At 41.3% G+C, this 15,173-nt stretch overlaps 1 protein-coding gene across 1 annotated transcript; it reads left to right on the top strand.

The window, feature by feature from the left end:
- The first annotated feature begins 1,197 nt into the window (after positions 1-1,197).
- LOC119302945 lies at positions 1,198-14,432 on the top strand. The gene is made up of 16 exons (XM_037580007.1): positions 1,198-1,652; positions 7,835-8,245; positions 8,328-8,553; positions 8,656-8,910; positions 8,998-9,107; positions 9,637-9,732; positions 9,815-9,902; positions 10,126-10,355; positions 10,590-10,774; positions 10,984-11,183; positions 11,419-11,751; positions 11,866-11,967; positions 12,630-12,927; positions 13,234-13,382; positions 13,458-13,742; positions 13,919-14,432. Exons 2-16 carry the CDS (start codon positions 7,935-7,937, stop codon positions 14,117-14,119), a joined length of 3,069 nt encoding a protein of 1,022 aa, XP_037435904.1. The 5' UTR covers positions 1,198-1,652; positions 7,835-7,934; the 3' UTR covers positions 14,120-14,432.
- The last annotated feature ends 741 nt before the right edge of the window (positions 14,433-15,173 follow it).

Genomic DNA, 15,173 nt, shown 5'->3' with positions numbered 1-15,173 from the left:
ATGTCCTTAACCATTTCGTAAGCACAGACCTTGCCAAGTGTCAAGATCGACTTCCAAGTTGGTGTGAAGAGAGATGTCGAAGTTTCCGCATCTTTGGCTGATCATGTTGCTGCTAGGGGAAGGCTGTGGATCGTTGATGCTGCTGGTGCCCGAAGTGGATGAGTGGATTGGGCCTTCTCTTAGTCTATTGCATGTACGTGTTGGGGTCTCCTTTTTTGCTCGCTGGGGTTTGATGCCCGCTGAGTTCGCCGCTTTAGCTCATGCCTAGACTATGTTACTGTGTCACGGTCTATCTTTTGTTGGTGGTTGATGGTGTTAACAGGTTTTCGCCCCTTCGATAGTTGCTCGCATTTGGGGCATATGTGAGGTGGTTTTCCTGTTAATGCTTCACCTCTCATCTCCTTTTTACTGTCTCCTTTCCTATCTGTAAACGGTGCTAGTTATGACGTTCTGGAACACTTGTACAGAATATTTCTGTTAATAAATTAATGAAAAGGAACAAGGGCCAGATAAAAAAAAGCCCCACAAATGATCAAGGCTAGAAAAGGTTGCACTTGCCGTGTGAAGTGTATGCTGAAAGAACCGTAAAAAATGTAGTACTCACATATAATAACCCATCGATGATGCCTTGATCAAGCACCCTTTTCAGCTCATCGTGCTTTTGCTAATGATTAGTGAGCGGGTTGATTACCGCATAGCATGATGTAACCCTGTCTTCCACTTTTTGGTTTTCTCTAATTGATCAAAGAATACTTTTCGATATTTTGCGCCTTTAGATAGCTTACCACATATACCATGTGGCGGTTAATCTAATAATTCTCTTTTGCTTAATTGTTGTTCACTGCTCAAATGACGGCACGTGAGAAAGGGGCGTCGACCCGTTGGCTAGGCAGTTGGGGTAGCCGCCGGCCCGCCCGCGTTCGAGCCTCGGCTCTAACGCCCGCTGCTCGAGGAGTTTTCTTCTATAAAAAAAAGCCAATAAGGGTTAGCCTTGGGTTGGTCTATTTTTTTTTTAAATAGAGTGTGTAGCCCTAAAAAAAGAGAGAGAGCCACCGGCCGACCGCATAGGACCAATTCTTTGTTAGTGAGAAAGATAGGTGGAACGGTGGGAGATGACGTGGGAGTAACCACGCACGCCGACCGCATAGGACCAATTTGACGACGCAATGGCCCAAATTCAGCACCTTCTGCTGGAATGATGCGCGTCCGGCCATGGATCGATGTGGTTGCTTTCCTTTCCTCCATTGCTGCTGAAAGGAAGGAAAAAACTCTGGGTCAGAGTCGGACCACGCCGCCACCACCACCGGCAGGGCAGGGGAGGGAACACCAAAACCGCAAGCATTTCCTTCCTTCTCCCTCCAATTCTTTCCTCCTCCTTTAATTAATTATTAATCCCCCGCGGCCGCTCCCTCCCTGCGTGTCCTGCTCTGCTCGCTCCCCTTCTCCCTCCCCCCACCTCCCCACCACCGATTTAACCACCACCACCACCAGGCAGCAGCCAGCAGCAAGCTACAAGAGCAGAGCGGCGCAGCGACGGCAGATTCTACCGCCAAAGATCTCGCCTTTTCCCCCCACCCTCCCGAATTTCGCCGCCGGCCAGAGGCGGCGCGGCGCGGGCGTTAGCGTTCGCCCCCTTCCCGGACTATCAGTTGGTAAGCCTCCCTCCCCTCCCCTGATTGCTTCCTTCCTTTCGTGGCGCTCGGCGGGATCGGGGCTGGGATTAGGGGGCGCGGATCTTGGGGGTAGGAGCTCGTGCGCGCGCGCAATTCAGTTCAGTTGCTTCCTCTGCTCTCTACCCCCACCAATTTAGTTTTACTGGCAGTTTCTACTCCTAGATACCCGTGTTGTTTATAGTATAGTCTCACTCGTTTCTCGTGTTCGTCGCCGGAGTATCGAGGAGTGGAAAACAGAGTGCGTACTACTACTATGTTTGTTCCTCTGCGCCTAATGCTCCGTGTATTATATGATATAAAGAAACTTGCTAGTACTACTTCATCTATTTGTCTTTCTGGGCCAACCAGATTTGTCCTTCGTTCTCTGTAACTTCCCAGATTTATTGGCCTGCCCATGGAGTAGTACATTTTATTCATTGGATTACTGGACAGTGGTTGGTCTCAGGCTTTCAGTTCTCTCTTCTATGTAGCTGTGGTCCTATCATCAAGGTTTCATGGGAGAATTGTACCGGGGAAAGTAGTTTTCCTCCTGTTATTGCTATATTTGCCTCATAATAATGTCTGATTAGGAGCTGTTTTTTTAGTCTCCAGTAATGATTGCCTGCTGTCCCTTTCCCAAGGAATCCATGTGCTTAATGTGCTCCTGCAGTTTGTCTACTTGTACTTTCTTTTTTGCTCTCTTGTCTCTCTATCCAATTTTCCCTCTAGGGATTCGTTTATATATTGCATAATATGGGATGTAGGGATGCTTGTTAGATTAATGCCATTGCCCAATTTGCCACATGATATGGAGATTCACCCACCCTTTTACATGTCTGCATTCGCAAATTCCTGCTGCATCTGTCGAAAGCATCCTATACAGAAATACAATCTTATGTAGTATTAAGTATGTTTGGCCACTTCATTTTGGAAGAGGATTGACTAAGTGAGCAACCATAAAAGGGTCTCGGTAGGTGCTGCGAAAGTGACTCAAGTATTTACATGCTTCAGTGTGGAGATACTGAGATGATTTGTAGGATATCCAACTTGGTCAGGGTACTATGGGTTTTACTCAGTGGCTGTGGCAGTATACAGAGGATACTCTGCATAACTTCTAGGATTCTCTTCTTTCTTTTCGTTAAGTGCTCTACTGTTAGCTTTGAACGCAGAAAAGAAGTACCTTTACATTCACTGTAGATCATCTCTCTTCACTAGCACATCCACATGATAAACATCACGGCGGTAGGTGATTGACAACTACTCTGGTCCGAGTCCCTCCTTGCACCACAATCTATTTCTTTTCTTTACAGCAGCATAGTCGACCTATTTATATATGCTTGCACTGCTGCTGCTTCACAATGTCCATCACTAGCTTGGCAGTTTTGCTTTCGACCTTAGTGTGCTCCATGGCGGATTAGCATCTTTATATAGTTGCCATGGTCGAGTTGGATGCATGATTGAGGTTATACAGCTAGGTGGCATATCAAGGGTTTGTTGTAAGATTCAATATTGGAAGTCTATGTATGAATGAGATGCATCAGGAATAGGAGTCCACGCCCGGCAGAGCAAAGTGATGCTGGTAGAAGGGTAGGAAGCAGGATAGTTACATCCAAGTGGCCTGAGGCGTCAGATCACTCTGATTGTGCGATCTTTGTTCTGTCAAAATCTGTCTACACACCTCCTTAGTTGTTTTGTTTGAGTCGGCCAGATTTGTTTTTCCTTCTCTGTAAATTTCTTGAATTATTGCTCATGTACATTACTGGATGGTTTCAGTTATTTGTTCTATTTGTAGACGTGAACATGTGGTTGTATGAAGATCTTAGGGGAAAATTGTTGGGAATGTTTCGTCCTGTTAGAGCCACCTTTGCTTGATAATTCTTGATTAAGAGTACTTTTTGTCTATGGCGTAGGAGCTTGCGCGCACGCGCAATTCAGTTCAGTTGCTTCCTCTGTTCTCTACCACCCACCAGTTTAGTTTTAATGCCTGTTTCTACTCCTAGATACCCGTGTTGTTTATAGTCGCACTGCTTTCTCGTGTTCGTCGCCGGAATATTGAGGAGGGGAAAACAGAGTGGGTACTACCATGTTTTGTTCCTCTGCGCCTAATGCTATGTGTATTATATGCTATAAAGAAACTTGCTACTACTTCATTTATCTGTCTTTCTGGGCCAACCAGATTTGTCCTTCGTTCTCTGTAATTTCCCAGATTTATTGGCCTGCCCATGTACTACATTTTATTTATTGGATTACTGGACAGTGGGTGGTTTCAGGCTTTCAGTTCTCTGTGTTCTATGTAGCTGTGGTCCTGTCAAGGTTTCATGGGAGAATTGTACTACTAGCAGAGGGAAAGTAGTTTCCTCCTGTTAGAGCTAGATTTGCTTCATAATAATGTCTGATTACGAGCTGTTTTTAAGTCTCCAGTAATGATTGCCTCTGTCCCTTTCCCATGGAATCGATGTGCTTAATTTGCTCCTGCAGTTTGTCTACTTGTACTTTCTTTTTTGCTCTTTTGTCTCTCTATCCAATTTCCCCTCTTGGGATTCGTTTATATATTGCGTATGGGATGGATGGATGCTTGTTAGATTAATGCCATTGCCCAATTTGCCACATGATATTGATGATTCACCCACCCTTGTAGATGCCTGCATTTGCAAATTGCTGCTCCTTTTGTCAAAACCATCCTATGCAGGGCTTACTGAGATAATTTGTAGGATATCATGCCAACATGGTCACTTGGTCAGGGTACTACGGCTTTACTCAGTGGCTGTGGCAGTATACAGAGGGTACTCTGCATAACTTCTAGGATTCAATTCTTCCTTTTCGCCAAGTGCTCTACTGTTAGCTTTGAACGCAGAAAGGAAGTACCTTTACATTCACTGTAGATCATCTCTCTGCACTAGCACATCCGCATGATAAGCATCACAGCAATTAGGTGGTTGAGAACCACTATTGTCTGAATCCCTCCTTGCGCCACAATCGATTTCTTCTCTTTACAGCAGCGTAGTGATATATATATGTGCTTGCACTGCTGCTGCTTCACAATCGTCCTTCACTACTTTGGTAGTTTGGCCTTTGAGCTTCGTGTGCTCTATGATATATTAACATCTCTAGTTGCGATGGCCAAGTTGGATGCACAATTGAGGTTATCCAGCTGGATAACATATCAAGGGTTCATTGTATGATTCATTATTAGAAGCCTATCTATGAATGAGATGCGTCGGGAATAGGAGTCCATGTCCAGAACAAAGTGATGCTGCTAGAACGACACAAAGTAGGATAGGTACATCCAAGGGCCTAAGACGACAGACCACTCCGATTCTTAGGTCTTTGTTCTGACGAAATCCGCCTAGTAGACATGGATCTGTGTTTCTATGAAGATTTTAGGGGGAAATTGTTGGGAAAGTTTCGTCCTGTCAGAGCCATCTTTCCTTGACAATGTCTTGATTAAGAGTGGTTTTTGTCTCTGGCGATGAAGACCTCCCTGTCCCTTTCCCATGGAATCTGTTAGTGCCATGTGCTCCTTCAGTTTGTCTGCTTGAACATTTTTTGTGTTGATTTATCTCTATATCCACATTTTCTGTCTTGGGATTCATTTATATACCATGGGAGGATGGCTATTAGATTCATACCATCGCCATATTTATGAAATGATATAAGGATTCAGCTTTGAGGATGTCAGTATTTGCAAAAGTACAATGCATTCTTAGAAAGCATCCTATGCAAAAAGACAGTTGTATGTGTTTACTATAGGGCCACTTTATTTAGGAACGGAATTGACCAAGTGAGCAATCCTTGAAGGTCTCGGTAGGTTCTGTAAAGTGACAAAAGTATTTACATGATTTAGTGTAAAGCTGTGTGATGATTTGTAGCTGTGTGTACTGGCTAGTATGTGATATTTTGTGGCTGTTAGTTATACTGGCTACGGAGCTTGTGTGTGTGTGCGCGCAATTCTGCTCTGGTTCCTCTGCTTTCTACACCCCACCAGTTAGTTATACTGCCAGTTTCTCCTCCTTGATACCTGTGTTTCTTAGTCACACTGGTTTCTCGTGTTCCTTGCCGGCATATCGAGGGGAAAACAAAAGCAGGCATGATCTTTGTTCCTCTCCCAGATTTGTTGTCTGTCTCTTTGGGCCAACCAGATTTGCACCTTTGTTTTCTGTAATCTCTTTTACTAGAGAACAGACCTCATGTCACTCTCTAATGTCTTGATTAAGACTAGGTTTCTGTCTCTGCCAATGATTGCCTCCTGTCCCTTCCCCATGGAATCCATGTGCTTAATGTGTTCCTGCAGTTTGTCCACTTACAATTTATTTTTTACGGCTCTCTTGTCTCTATATCCAATTTCCCTCCTGGGATTTGTTTATATAGCATGGGATGGATGGCTGTTAGTCTAATACAATTGCCATACTTCATTTTAGTTGTCGCCATTTGCAAATCTACAATGCATGCTTCCTGCTGCATGTGTCGAAAGCATCCTATGCAAAAAGACAATCAATCCTATGCATTGATTATGTTGTGTGCTTCATTTTGAAACAGAATTGATTTACTGAGCAACCATTAGGGGTATCAGTACTTGGTAGGTGCTGTAAAAGTGACTTAAGTATTTCCTACATCCTTGAGTGTGGAGCTGCTGAGGTAACTTGTAGGATATCATGCCAACAGGGTCAGGGTACTACCTGTTTACCTGTGTGGCTGTGGCAGTATACAGAGGATACTCTGCATAACTTCTAGGATTCTTCTTTCCTTCCGTTGAATGTTCTATTGTTAATTTTGAATGCAGAAAATAAGTTCCTTTACATTCATTGTAGATCATCTCTCTTCACTAGCTCATCCACATGATAAACATCATGGCGGTAGGTGGTTGACAACTAGTCTGGTCTGAGTCCCTCCTTGCATCGCAATCTATTTCTTTTTACAGCAGCATAGTCGACCTATTTATATATGCTTGCACTGCTGCTGCTTCACAATGTCCATCACTAGTTTGGCAGTTTTGCTTTCGACCTTCTTGTGCTCCATGGCAGATTAGCATCTTTAGTAACCAATGGCTGAGTTGGATGCATGATTGAGGTTATCCAGCTAGGTAACATATCAGGGGTTCGTTGTAAGATTTATTGTTGGAAGCCTATGTATGAATAAGATGCATCGGGAATAGGAGTCCACGGCTAGGAAGGATAAGAAGTAGGATAGGTACATCCAAGTGGCCTTCGTCGGCAAATCACTCTGATTTTGCTATATTTGTTCTGTCAAAATCCGCCTAGACACTTACTTTATTTTTCTGTTTGGGTTAGTCAGATTTGTCTTTTATTCTCTGTAATTTCCTAGCTTTATTTTGCCATTGTACATTACTAGATGGTTTCAGTTATTTGTTCTATGTGTAGACCTGAACTTGTGGTCTTATGAAGATTTTAGCGGAAAATTTAGGGATAGTATTGTTCTTTTAGAGCCATCTTTGCTTGATAATAATGTCTTCACTAAGAGTAGTGTTTGTCTCTGGTAATGATTTCCTCTCCGTCCCTTTCCTGTGGAATCTGTTGATGCCATGTGCTTAATGTGCTCCTTCACTTTGTCTACCTGTACATTTTCTGTCTCCATTTGTCTCTGCATCCACATTTTCCCTCTTGGGATTCATTTATATAGCATGGGAGGATGACTATTAGATTAATACCATTGCCATATTTTGTGAAATGATATAAAGATTCACCTTTGAGGATGTCAGCATTTGGAAAAGTGCAATGCATTCTTAGAAAGCATCCTATGCAGAAAGACAGTCGTATTTATTTACTTTAGGTCCACTTTATTTCGGAACAGAATTGACTAAGTGAGCAATCCTTGAAAGTCTTGGTTGGTTCTGTAAAGTGACTAAGTATTTACATGATTTAGCGTGCGATGATTTCTAGGATAGCATGCCAATCTGGTGAGGGTACTATGTGATATTTTGTGGTTGTTGCAGAATACAGAGAATACTCTGCATAACTTCTGGGATTCACTCAAGCACCAAAGTACAATAAATTAGCTTGATCTTTTCGGTATAGAGCAAAAGAGGCACATTTAATCTTACCAGTTGTTTCCCACCCTATGTCTACTTTGTAGTTTGTGACTTCTTTCAGAAGTTAGTTTTAATATTGCTGTTCTGCACGCATATCGCTATTTTGTCAGATTTTCACAAATATTTCTTTATGCAGATCTGGTGGCACAGTTCTGGAATTTTCACCGGTGACGAAGGTCCCTCTGGTTGCTTTGAGTAGGAGTATGAACTATCATTGACTTGGGAGCAGTGTTTTTATGGGAAGAGAAAAGCTCCATAAGCAGCCATCTGGTCGTCTGATTGAATCCCTTAAAATGGAGAGGGTCAGGACTATTCTGACTCATAGATACCCATACCCACATGAGCATTCAAGACATTTCATGATTGCTGTGATTGTTGGCTGGCTTTTCCTCCTTTCATCAGATAACTTACAAACCCTTATAATGAAATTGGACAAGAATTTTAAATGGTGGTCGATGTATGCCTGTTTGATTGGTTTCTTCTATTTCTTCTCATCACCATTTATTAGGAAGACTATCAAGCCAAACTATTCAAACTTTAGTCGTTGGTAAGCAATCTCTGGAGTCTGTGAAAAGATCATTTAAGTAAAACAAGATGTATTAGTTCCCTGAGGCTGTTTCTGAATGCAGGTACGTTGCTTGGATATTCTTGGCAGCATTATACCATCTCCCTAGTTTTCAGTCAATGGGGTTGGATTTGAGGATGAATCTTTCCCTCTTCCTCACTATTTATATTTCCTCTCTAGTTTTCTTGATCGTCTTCCACGTCATATTTCTTGGACTCTGGTATTTGGGTCTTGTTTCTCGCATGGCAGAGAAAAAGCCAGAGATGCTTACTATAATCCAAAATTGCGCAGTAAGTTTCTTGGCATACAATGATTCAAGTGTATCGTGTTTTCATTTTCTTCTTTAGATAGTTTTGATTTATCTAAGATTCGCACTTCGTGTCACATCACAGGTGATAAGTATAGCTTGCTGCGTGTTCTACAGCCACTGTGGTAACAGGACTCTTTCAAGGGATAAATCTATTGATCGTAGAACTGCTAGCTGGGTTGCATTTTCACTCTGGAGAAAGCAAAATGAGGACAACACACTGATTTCAAAGCTATTGCGTATGCATAAGTTTAAAGACCAGATTTGCTCATCCTGGTTTGCCCCGGTTGGCTCTGCCAGTGATTACCCACTTCTCTCGAAATGGGCCATTTATGGAGAAGTCAGTATACTTCACCTTCTGTTTATGCTGGGATATCTCTTCTATTTATTTACTGTTTTGTTTTTAACTTGTATATGTTTGCTCCAGTTAGCTTCCAATGGATCCGAACACTCCAACATCATTTCACCTGTCTACTCTTTGTGGGCCACATTCATTGGTCTTTACATGGCCAATTATGTCGTGGAGCGGTCAACTGGGTATGTCGAATGTCTGAACACATCCATCTGGTAGTTAGATTTTTAATCATGTACTGTATTATAAACAACTCAACAGATAAGTTTGTATTTTGTCATCTTATCAAAGTTACTTATGATGATGACAAGGAAAATGCAATGTATTTGTCATGGTTTCATCTAAGCAGAACTATACATATATGAATTTCAACCTTCACACCCTCTCAACAAAATGCCATGGTTATCGTGGAAAAATCTGAAGGGGTTGCATTCAGCTTATTACCTATATGAATATACTTTAGTGAAGATAACATGATGTGAGGGGATAAAATATCCTCAGGTCATTACTTACTGGGTACTTAGGAGTTGCACATGATGATGACCACTTTATTTGTCTTTTTTCACGTGTTTGCATGCTGATATTATCTAGCAGATATGAAAATAGGCCATAAAAAGGTGCTCAATATAATTGCTGAATAAACATCACATTACTAGTTTGTTCGTTCAGTGTTGGACTAATTTATTCACCTTGTTTCCTTGACTTGTTGTATAGATGGGCTCTAACTCATCCTTTAACAATTTCGGAGTATGAGAATCTGAAGAAACTGTTGAAACCGGATTTTGAGGACATGGTTCCTTGGTACTCTGGGTATGTTGGTGGTCTATCCATAAGCTCTTATTATCCACTTATGTTGTAAAAACGTCTGACTATTTTTTGGTATGTTCTGCAGGACCTCAACAGATTTATTCAAAACCGTTTTCGACCTCATGATATCTGTGACACTCTTTGTTGGTAGATTTGACATGCGTATGATGCAGGTACATGACCTGTGATTTCTAGCTTCAGTCCTCATTTTGGTTTAGCTTTTTTGTTTCATCCAGTTTTATCTTGTCATACCCTCCTTCCTAAGCTAAAAAAAAGAATATCCTCCTTCCTAGAATTTTGTTCTTCTTCACTAAATTCACATAGTTATTATTACAGTTCCTAGTTGATCCTATTGTTCTGTTAAAACAATTGACAATTTTTTTCTAACCCAACCAGGCTGCTATGAACAAAACTCCAGATGAATCTAAGAGCAGCGACCTTTTATACGATCATCTTGATGAGAAAGACGAACTTTGGTTTGACTTCATTGCAGATACCGGCGATGGTGGCAACTCTACATATGCTATAGCACGCTTACTTGCTCAACCTTCTTTAGTCGTAAAGTCTGATGATTCCAGGCTTATATTTCCCCGTGGAGAACTACTACTTATTGGTGGAGACCTCGCGTATGCTGCATACTTTGATCTTTTACATTATTAGAAGTTTTCAGTTCATGTTTGCTGATTTATGACTAGTATAAATGTTTTGCTTGTCATATTTATCACAAGTTGCATTCCATACATGGATGATGCCATCTATTAATTATTTTTGCCAGCCTGTTATATTGGATTTTCATTTTCCCATGTTGATCTTGGAATAAGCTCTTAAAAAAAATGCTGATTTGTTCCTTTCTTCTGCAGATATCCGAATCCATGCTCATTTACATATGAGCGGCGTTTTTTCTGCCCTTTTGAGTATGCTCTCCAGCCTCCTGCTTGGTACACGCCTGATCATATAGCATTGGAAAAACCTGAACTTCCTCTTGGAGTTTCTGAGCTCAGGCAGTACAAGGGACCACAATGTTTTATGATTCCTGGAAACCATGGTAAATATTACCTACCTGTGAACTGCACTGTACTTCATGTTTTATGACATTCATGTACCTGTCTTCTTCCTTCCCATCAGTGTTACATTTTTTTATTTGCTAATAATGATGTCTTGGCATGGGAGAAGTTACACTGCATATTTCTGATACATCATTGTGAATGGACGAATGCCAATAAGAGTGACAAAAGCTGCATTGTTTTCGAGCAGATTGGTTTGATGGACTGAACACATTCATGAGGTATGTCTGTCATAAGAGCTGGCTTGGTGGGTGGTTTTTACCCCAGAAGAGGAGTTATTTTGCATTAAAGCTTCCCAATGGGTGGTGGGTTTTTGGTCTTGACCAAGCTCTACATGGCGACATTGATGTGTACCAGTTCAAGTTTTTTGCAGAATTATGTCAACAGAAGGTAATACATCCTTTCATCTGCACTCTATCAGGACATTGTTTTTTTTCTGTTGGTGATATGGTTATCTTTTGTTAATTTGATGATTCAGTAGTAATAAACCAGTAGATGAAAATTGGGATCACTGCTAGTAGATCTTGTTATCTTAAGCAGAAAGCAATGCAGATATTTGTTATTGTGCATTAAGATTGCCGCATGTTCATTTTCGTGGTGACTAGTATTAGTCGAATTTATGCAGGTTGGAGAACATGATTCTGTAATTCTTATAACTCATGAGCCAAATTGGCTTCTCGACTGGTACTGGGGTGATAAAACTGGAAAAAACGTAACATATTTAATACGTGAGTACCTCAAGGGAAGGTGTAAATTGCGGATGGCTGGCGACCTGCACCATTATATGCGTCATTCTTGCACTGAGTCCAAAGAACCAGTACATGTGCAACACTTGCTTGTAAATGGTTGTGGTGGAGCCTTTTTGCATCCAACACATGTCTTCGAGAACTTCAAGGAATGCTATGGGAACAAGTATGAAACGAAGGCTGTATATCCTTCTTATGAAGATTCTAGCAAGGTAAGGTTGACTCTTACATTTGTTTATCTTTCTTTGATTCATTATGTAACAGGGTTGTTCTTGGAATAACCAGCCTTGTTGCCAACTGACTGCTTCTTTTGTTTGTCCATCTAGATTGCACTTGGTAATATTTTAAAATTCCGAAGGAAAAATTGGCAATTTGATGTCATTGGTGGTTTTGTGTATTTCGTGTTGGTCTTCTCAATGTTTCCACAGGTGAGAAACTAGATTATACTGTAGTTCTTAACTGTATAGTTGGAAATTATCGTTCCATTATTTGGTCGAGATGAGGCCTTAAAGCTTCAAAAGCGATTACTGGTTTTCTTGTCCACAAATGTTAAATTAGGAACTGCATCAAAATGATTGTCCATCGATGTAATAACTGGCATAACATTGCAAGCTTCCTTGTTGGTATACGAGTTCATCAACGATTATGCTGTCTTACTTAGCATTGACATTGAACATGACCTGAAATATTTTAGGACTTCAAACAACGCCGATGCTGTTACGCATTGTACGGCTATCTATTTCCAGTGTTAATTTTGTAAGATTTAATAAAATCAGGGTTTTACTGATATGATCAGGTCATTCTAATTTTTAACCCTAACTCCTTGGGTACCTTAACATGTTCTCAGACTTAATGAAACTGTATTGTCCCGTAGGGTTTTGTACATTTTATGATAATTGTCTGTAGCTCTATGTACAAGTAAATTATGCTCCATCAAAATTATGCTCCTCCAGATGATGAATATGCATGGCCCATAAAAAACCACAGACGCGAGGGACACAATTATTTAGTTTACTTGTTATAATAGTTCTTATGTTTCTTAATTTCTATCTTTTGTGGCCTGATGTAAGTATGATGTTTTTTTCTTCAGTGTGACTCATTTCGTATCTTGCATGAAGACTCTTGGGATGGCCGTGTGAATAGTTTCTTCAATGCAACGTGGAATGCTATTTTTGAGATTCTAGAGCATTCTTATGTATCCCTAGCTGGTGTTCTTACTCTGTTGACGGTATCATTTTTCTTTGTACCCACAAAACTATCACGTAGAAGACGTGCTTTGCTTGGCTTTCTTCATGCTGCTGCTCATATAACTTCGGCAGTACTACTGATGCTGCTTATGGAACTGGGTATTGAGATATGCATCCGCAACCATCTACTAGCGACATCAGGTTTGTGTTTCGTATTTCCCTCTGTGCATCATTGCTTGATTACCATGTTATGTTGTCATATTGAATCCTTATAAAAGTTATGAATTATAATTGTAGATTCCCTTTTCGTTTAAGAAGGTTACAAGTTACTTCTTTTCGTAGCAGTCAGATTCCTTTATAGCGATTTAGAGAAGAATGACAGGATAGTACTTGCTTGTTGTTTTGCGTCACCTCTCATGTGTGTCAAGAATAATGTGCTAGTTAGTGACAGCTGCATTGTCTGTTGACACAGTTGTTTACTTCTTTTGTTGGATTACTCATTTACAGGCTACCACACCCTCTATGAATGGTACCGTCAGGCAGAAAGTGAACATTTCCCTGATCCCACGGGGCTTCGTGCTCGTCTGGAACAGTGGACCTTCGGGCTTTATCCTGCGTGTATCAAGTACCTTATGTCTGCCTTCGACATCCCAGAGGTTATCCTTTGAACCATACAAACACCACTTCTTCTGATGGGCTGTACCATTATTGACTGTCATTTTCTCTTTCAGGTTATGGCAGTAACTAGAAGCACAATCTGCAGAAAAGGAATAGAGTCTCTCCCTCGGGGAGGCGCCATCATCTACTATGTGTCTGTCTTTCTCTACTTCTGGGTCTTGTCGACGCCCGTTGTGTCGATGGTGTTTGGGAGCTACTTATACGTGTGTATAAACTGGTTCCATATTCACTTTGACGAGGCCTTCTCCTCCCTGCGCATAGCAAATTACAAGGCGTTCACGCGGTTCCACATCAAAAAGAATGGAGACCTTGAGGTGTTCACCCTGGCTGTGGACAAGGTAATGTCTCTGCTAGTTTGACTTACCAGCACCATCATTTTGCATGATTCTGGTTGCATTCACTATCTTTAATCGTCTCGACTCCTACCGAGTAATATGTATGATATGGTTTGGGTTTAGCTCTCCAAGCTTGGCTTTTTCCTGTGGCGTGTCTCACGTGTGTTGTCAATTACCAGGTGCCAAAAGAGTGGATGCTGGATCCAGACTGGGATATGGAGCCCAAGGAGCCATTGCAGATGAGCCACACCAGGAGGTTCCCAAGCAAATGGCGAGCCGCGTCGGGATGGTCGGATCCGACCAGCGTAGTTCGGGTTGTTGACCAGTTTGTCATTCCACGGACACTGGTAGATCCTCTTTTACCAGACTCTGCTCCGTGACCGACTTAACACAGGCCACGCTGTTGTAAGCTTGTATTGTAAAGTATGTAGTTTACCTTGTGCCATCTTCTTGGGAGAGGCTGGCTGTACATATCATAGAACAAGGTACAAGTTAGAAAAAGTTTTAAGAGAAAAGAAAATGTAGAATCAGCAGGAGGGAGGAATGGTGTATATCTGTTCTGGAATGAAGCCTCGACTGACCAACGTATGGTCTGAAGATGAAGCAATTGTGTACTAGCAAATGAACAAATTGCATGTGTGGTTCAACTTTTCTCTTTCTCTTAAAGGAAAACAAAGGACTCATTGACCTTAAGAATCTTAGGCCTTGTACAATGCTAGGTGCTTAGGGAGGTGCTCAGAAAAATAAACAGGGTTTTTCTCAAGCATCGGTGCTTATTTCTACACGAGAGAGCCTAATTAAGTGTGTGCCTTGAACAAATAAGCACCGGTGCTTAAAGAAAGTGATTTATTTCTTCAAGCACCTCTCCTAAGCCCCTTGCACTGTACAAGGCTTAAGAAGATGATGGAGTTCCATGAACTAGAGGGGGTGAATAGTCCTATTGAATAAAATATAATGCAGTTTTTAACTGGTCTGAGTTGTAGCATTTTTAGTTGGAATGACGAGGCGGTGAATAGTTCTATCAAATTAAATCTACTTCAACTTTTACCTGGTCAAGTTTTAGCTACACTTGGTAAACTCCAACTGGAATGATGAGTATTCTTCTTATCCAGCTGCTGCTGTAGTAGGATCACTATCAGATCACATCTCTCGAAGTTCAGTTCTAGTCTTGCTAACACTATCAATCGAGTCTACACCTCTACGGTGGGTCATTTCATCTACATTTTTGCTGTTTTTACCACAGAAGTTATTCAACCTTGTTGGAGTCGTTGGGCTTGACATTTTTGAGCTGGTTAAGTGTTTGCAACCATGATGAAGGATTGCCACACTGTTTGTTGTATTCAGATTATTCAGATTCGTAATGTGTAGATCAAGAATAGTCTTTTTTGTAGGCGCACCATCTTCAGTGATCTTGTTTGTAGATTACCTCTGTTA

This window comes from Triticum dicoccoides, chromosome 5A (genome assembly GCF_002162155.2).
Source record: "Triticum dicoccoides isolate Atlit2015 ecotype Zavitan chromosome 5A, WEW_v2.0, whole genome shotgun sequence".
Lineage (NCBI taxonomy): Eukaryota > Viridiplantae > Streptophyta > Magnoliopsida > Poales > Poaceae > Triticum > Triticum dicoccoides.
The sequence above is the reverse complement of the archived record's forward strand: the minus strand, read 5'-3'. Positions and strand labels throughout refer to the sequence as shown.

Coding starts and splice junctions, on each gene's coding strand:
- LOC119302945 (XM_037580007.1), top strand. CDS start 7,935: ATGGGAAGAGAAAAGCTCCATAAGCAGCCATCTGGTCGTCTGATTGAA. Junction 9,108..9,636: donor GTCGTGGAGCGGTCAACTGG/GTATGTCGAATG, acceptor CTTGTTGTATAG/ATGGGCTCTAACTCATCCTT. Junction 9,733..9,814: donor ATGGTTCCTTGGTACTCTGG/GTATGTTGGTGG, acceptor TATGTTCTGCAG/GACCTCAACAGATTTATTCA.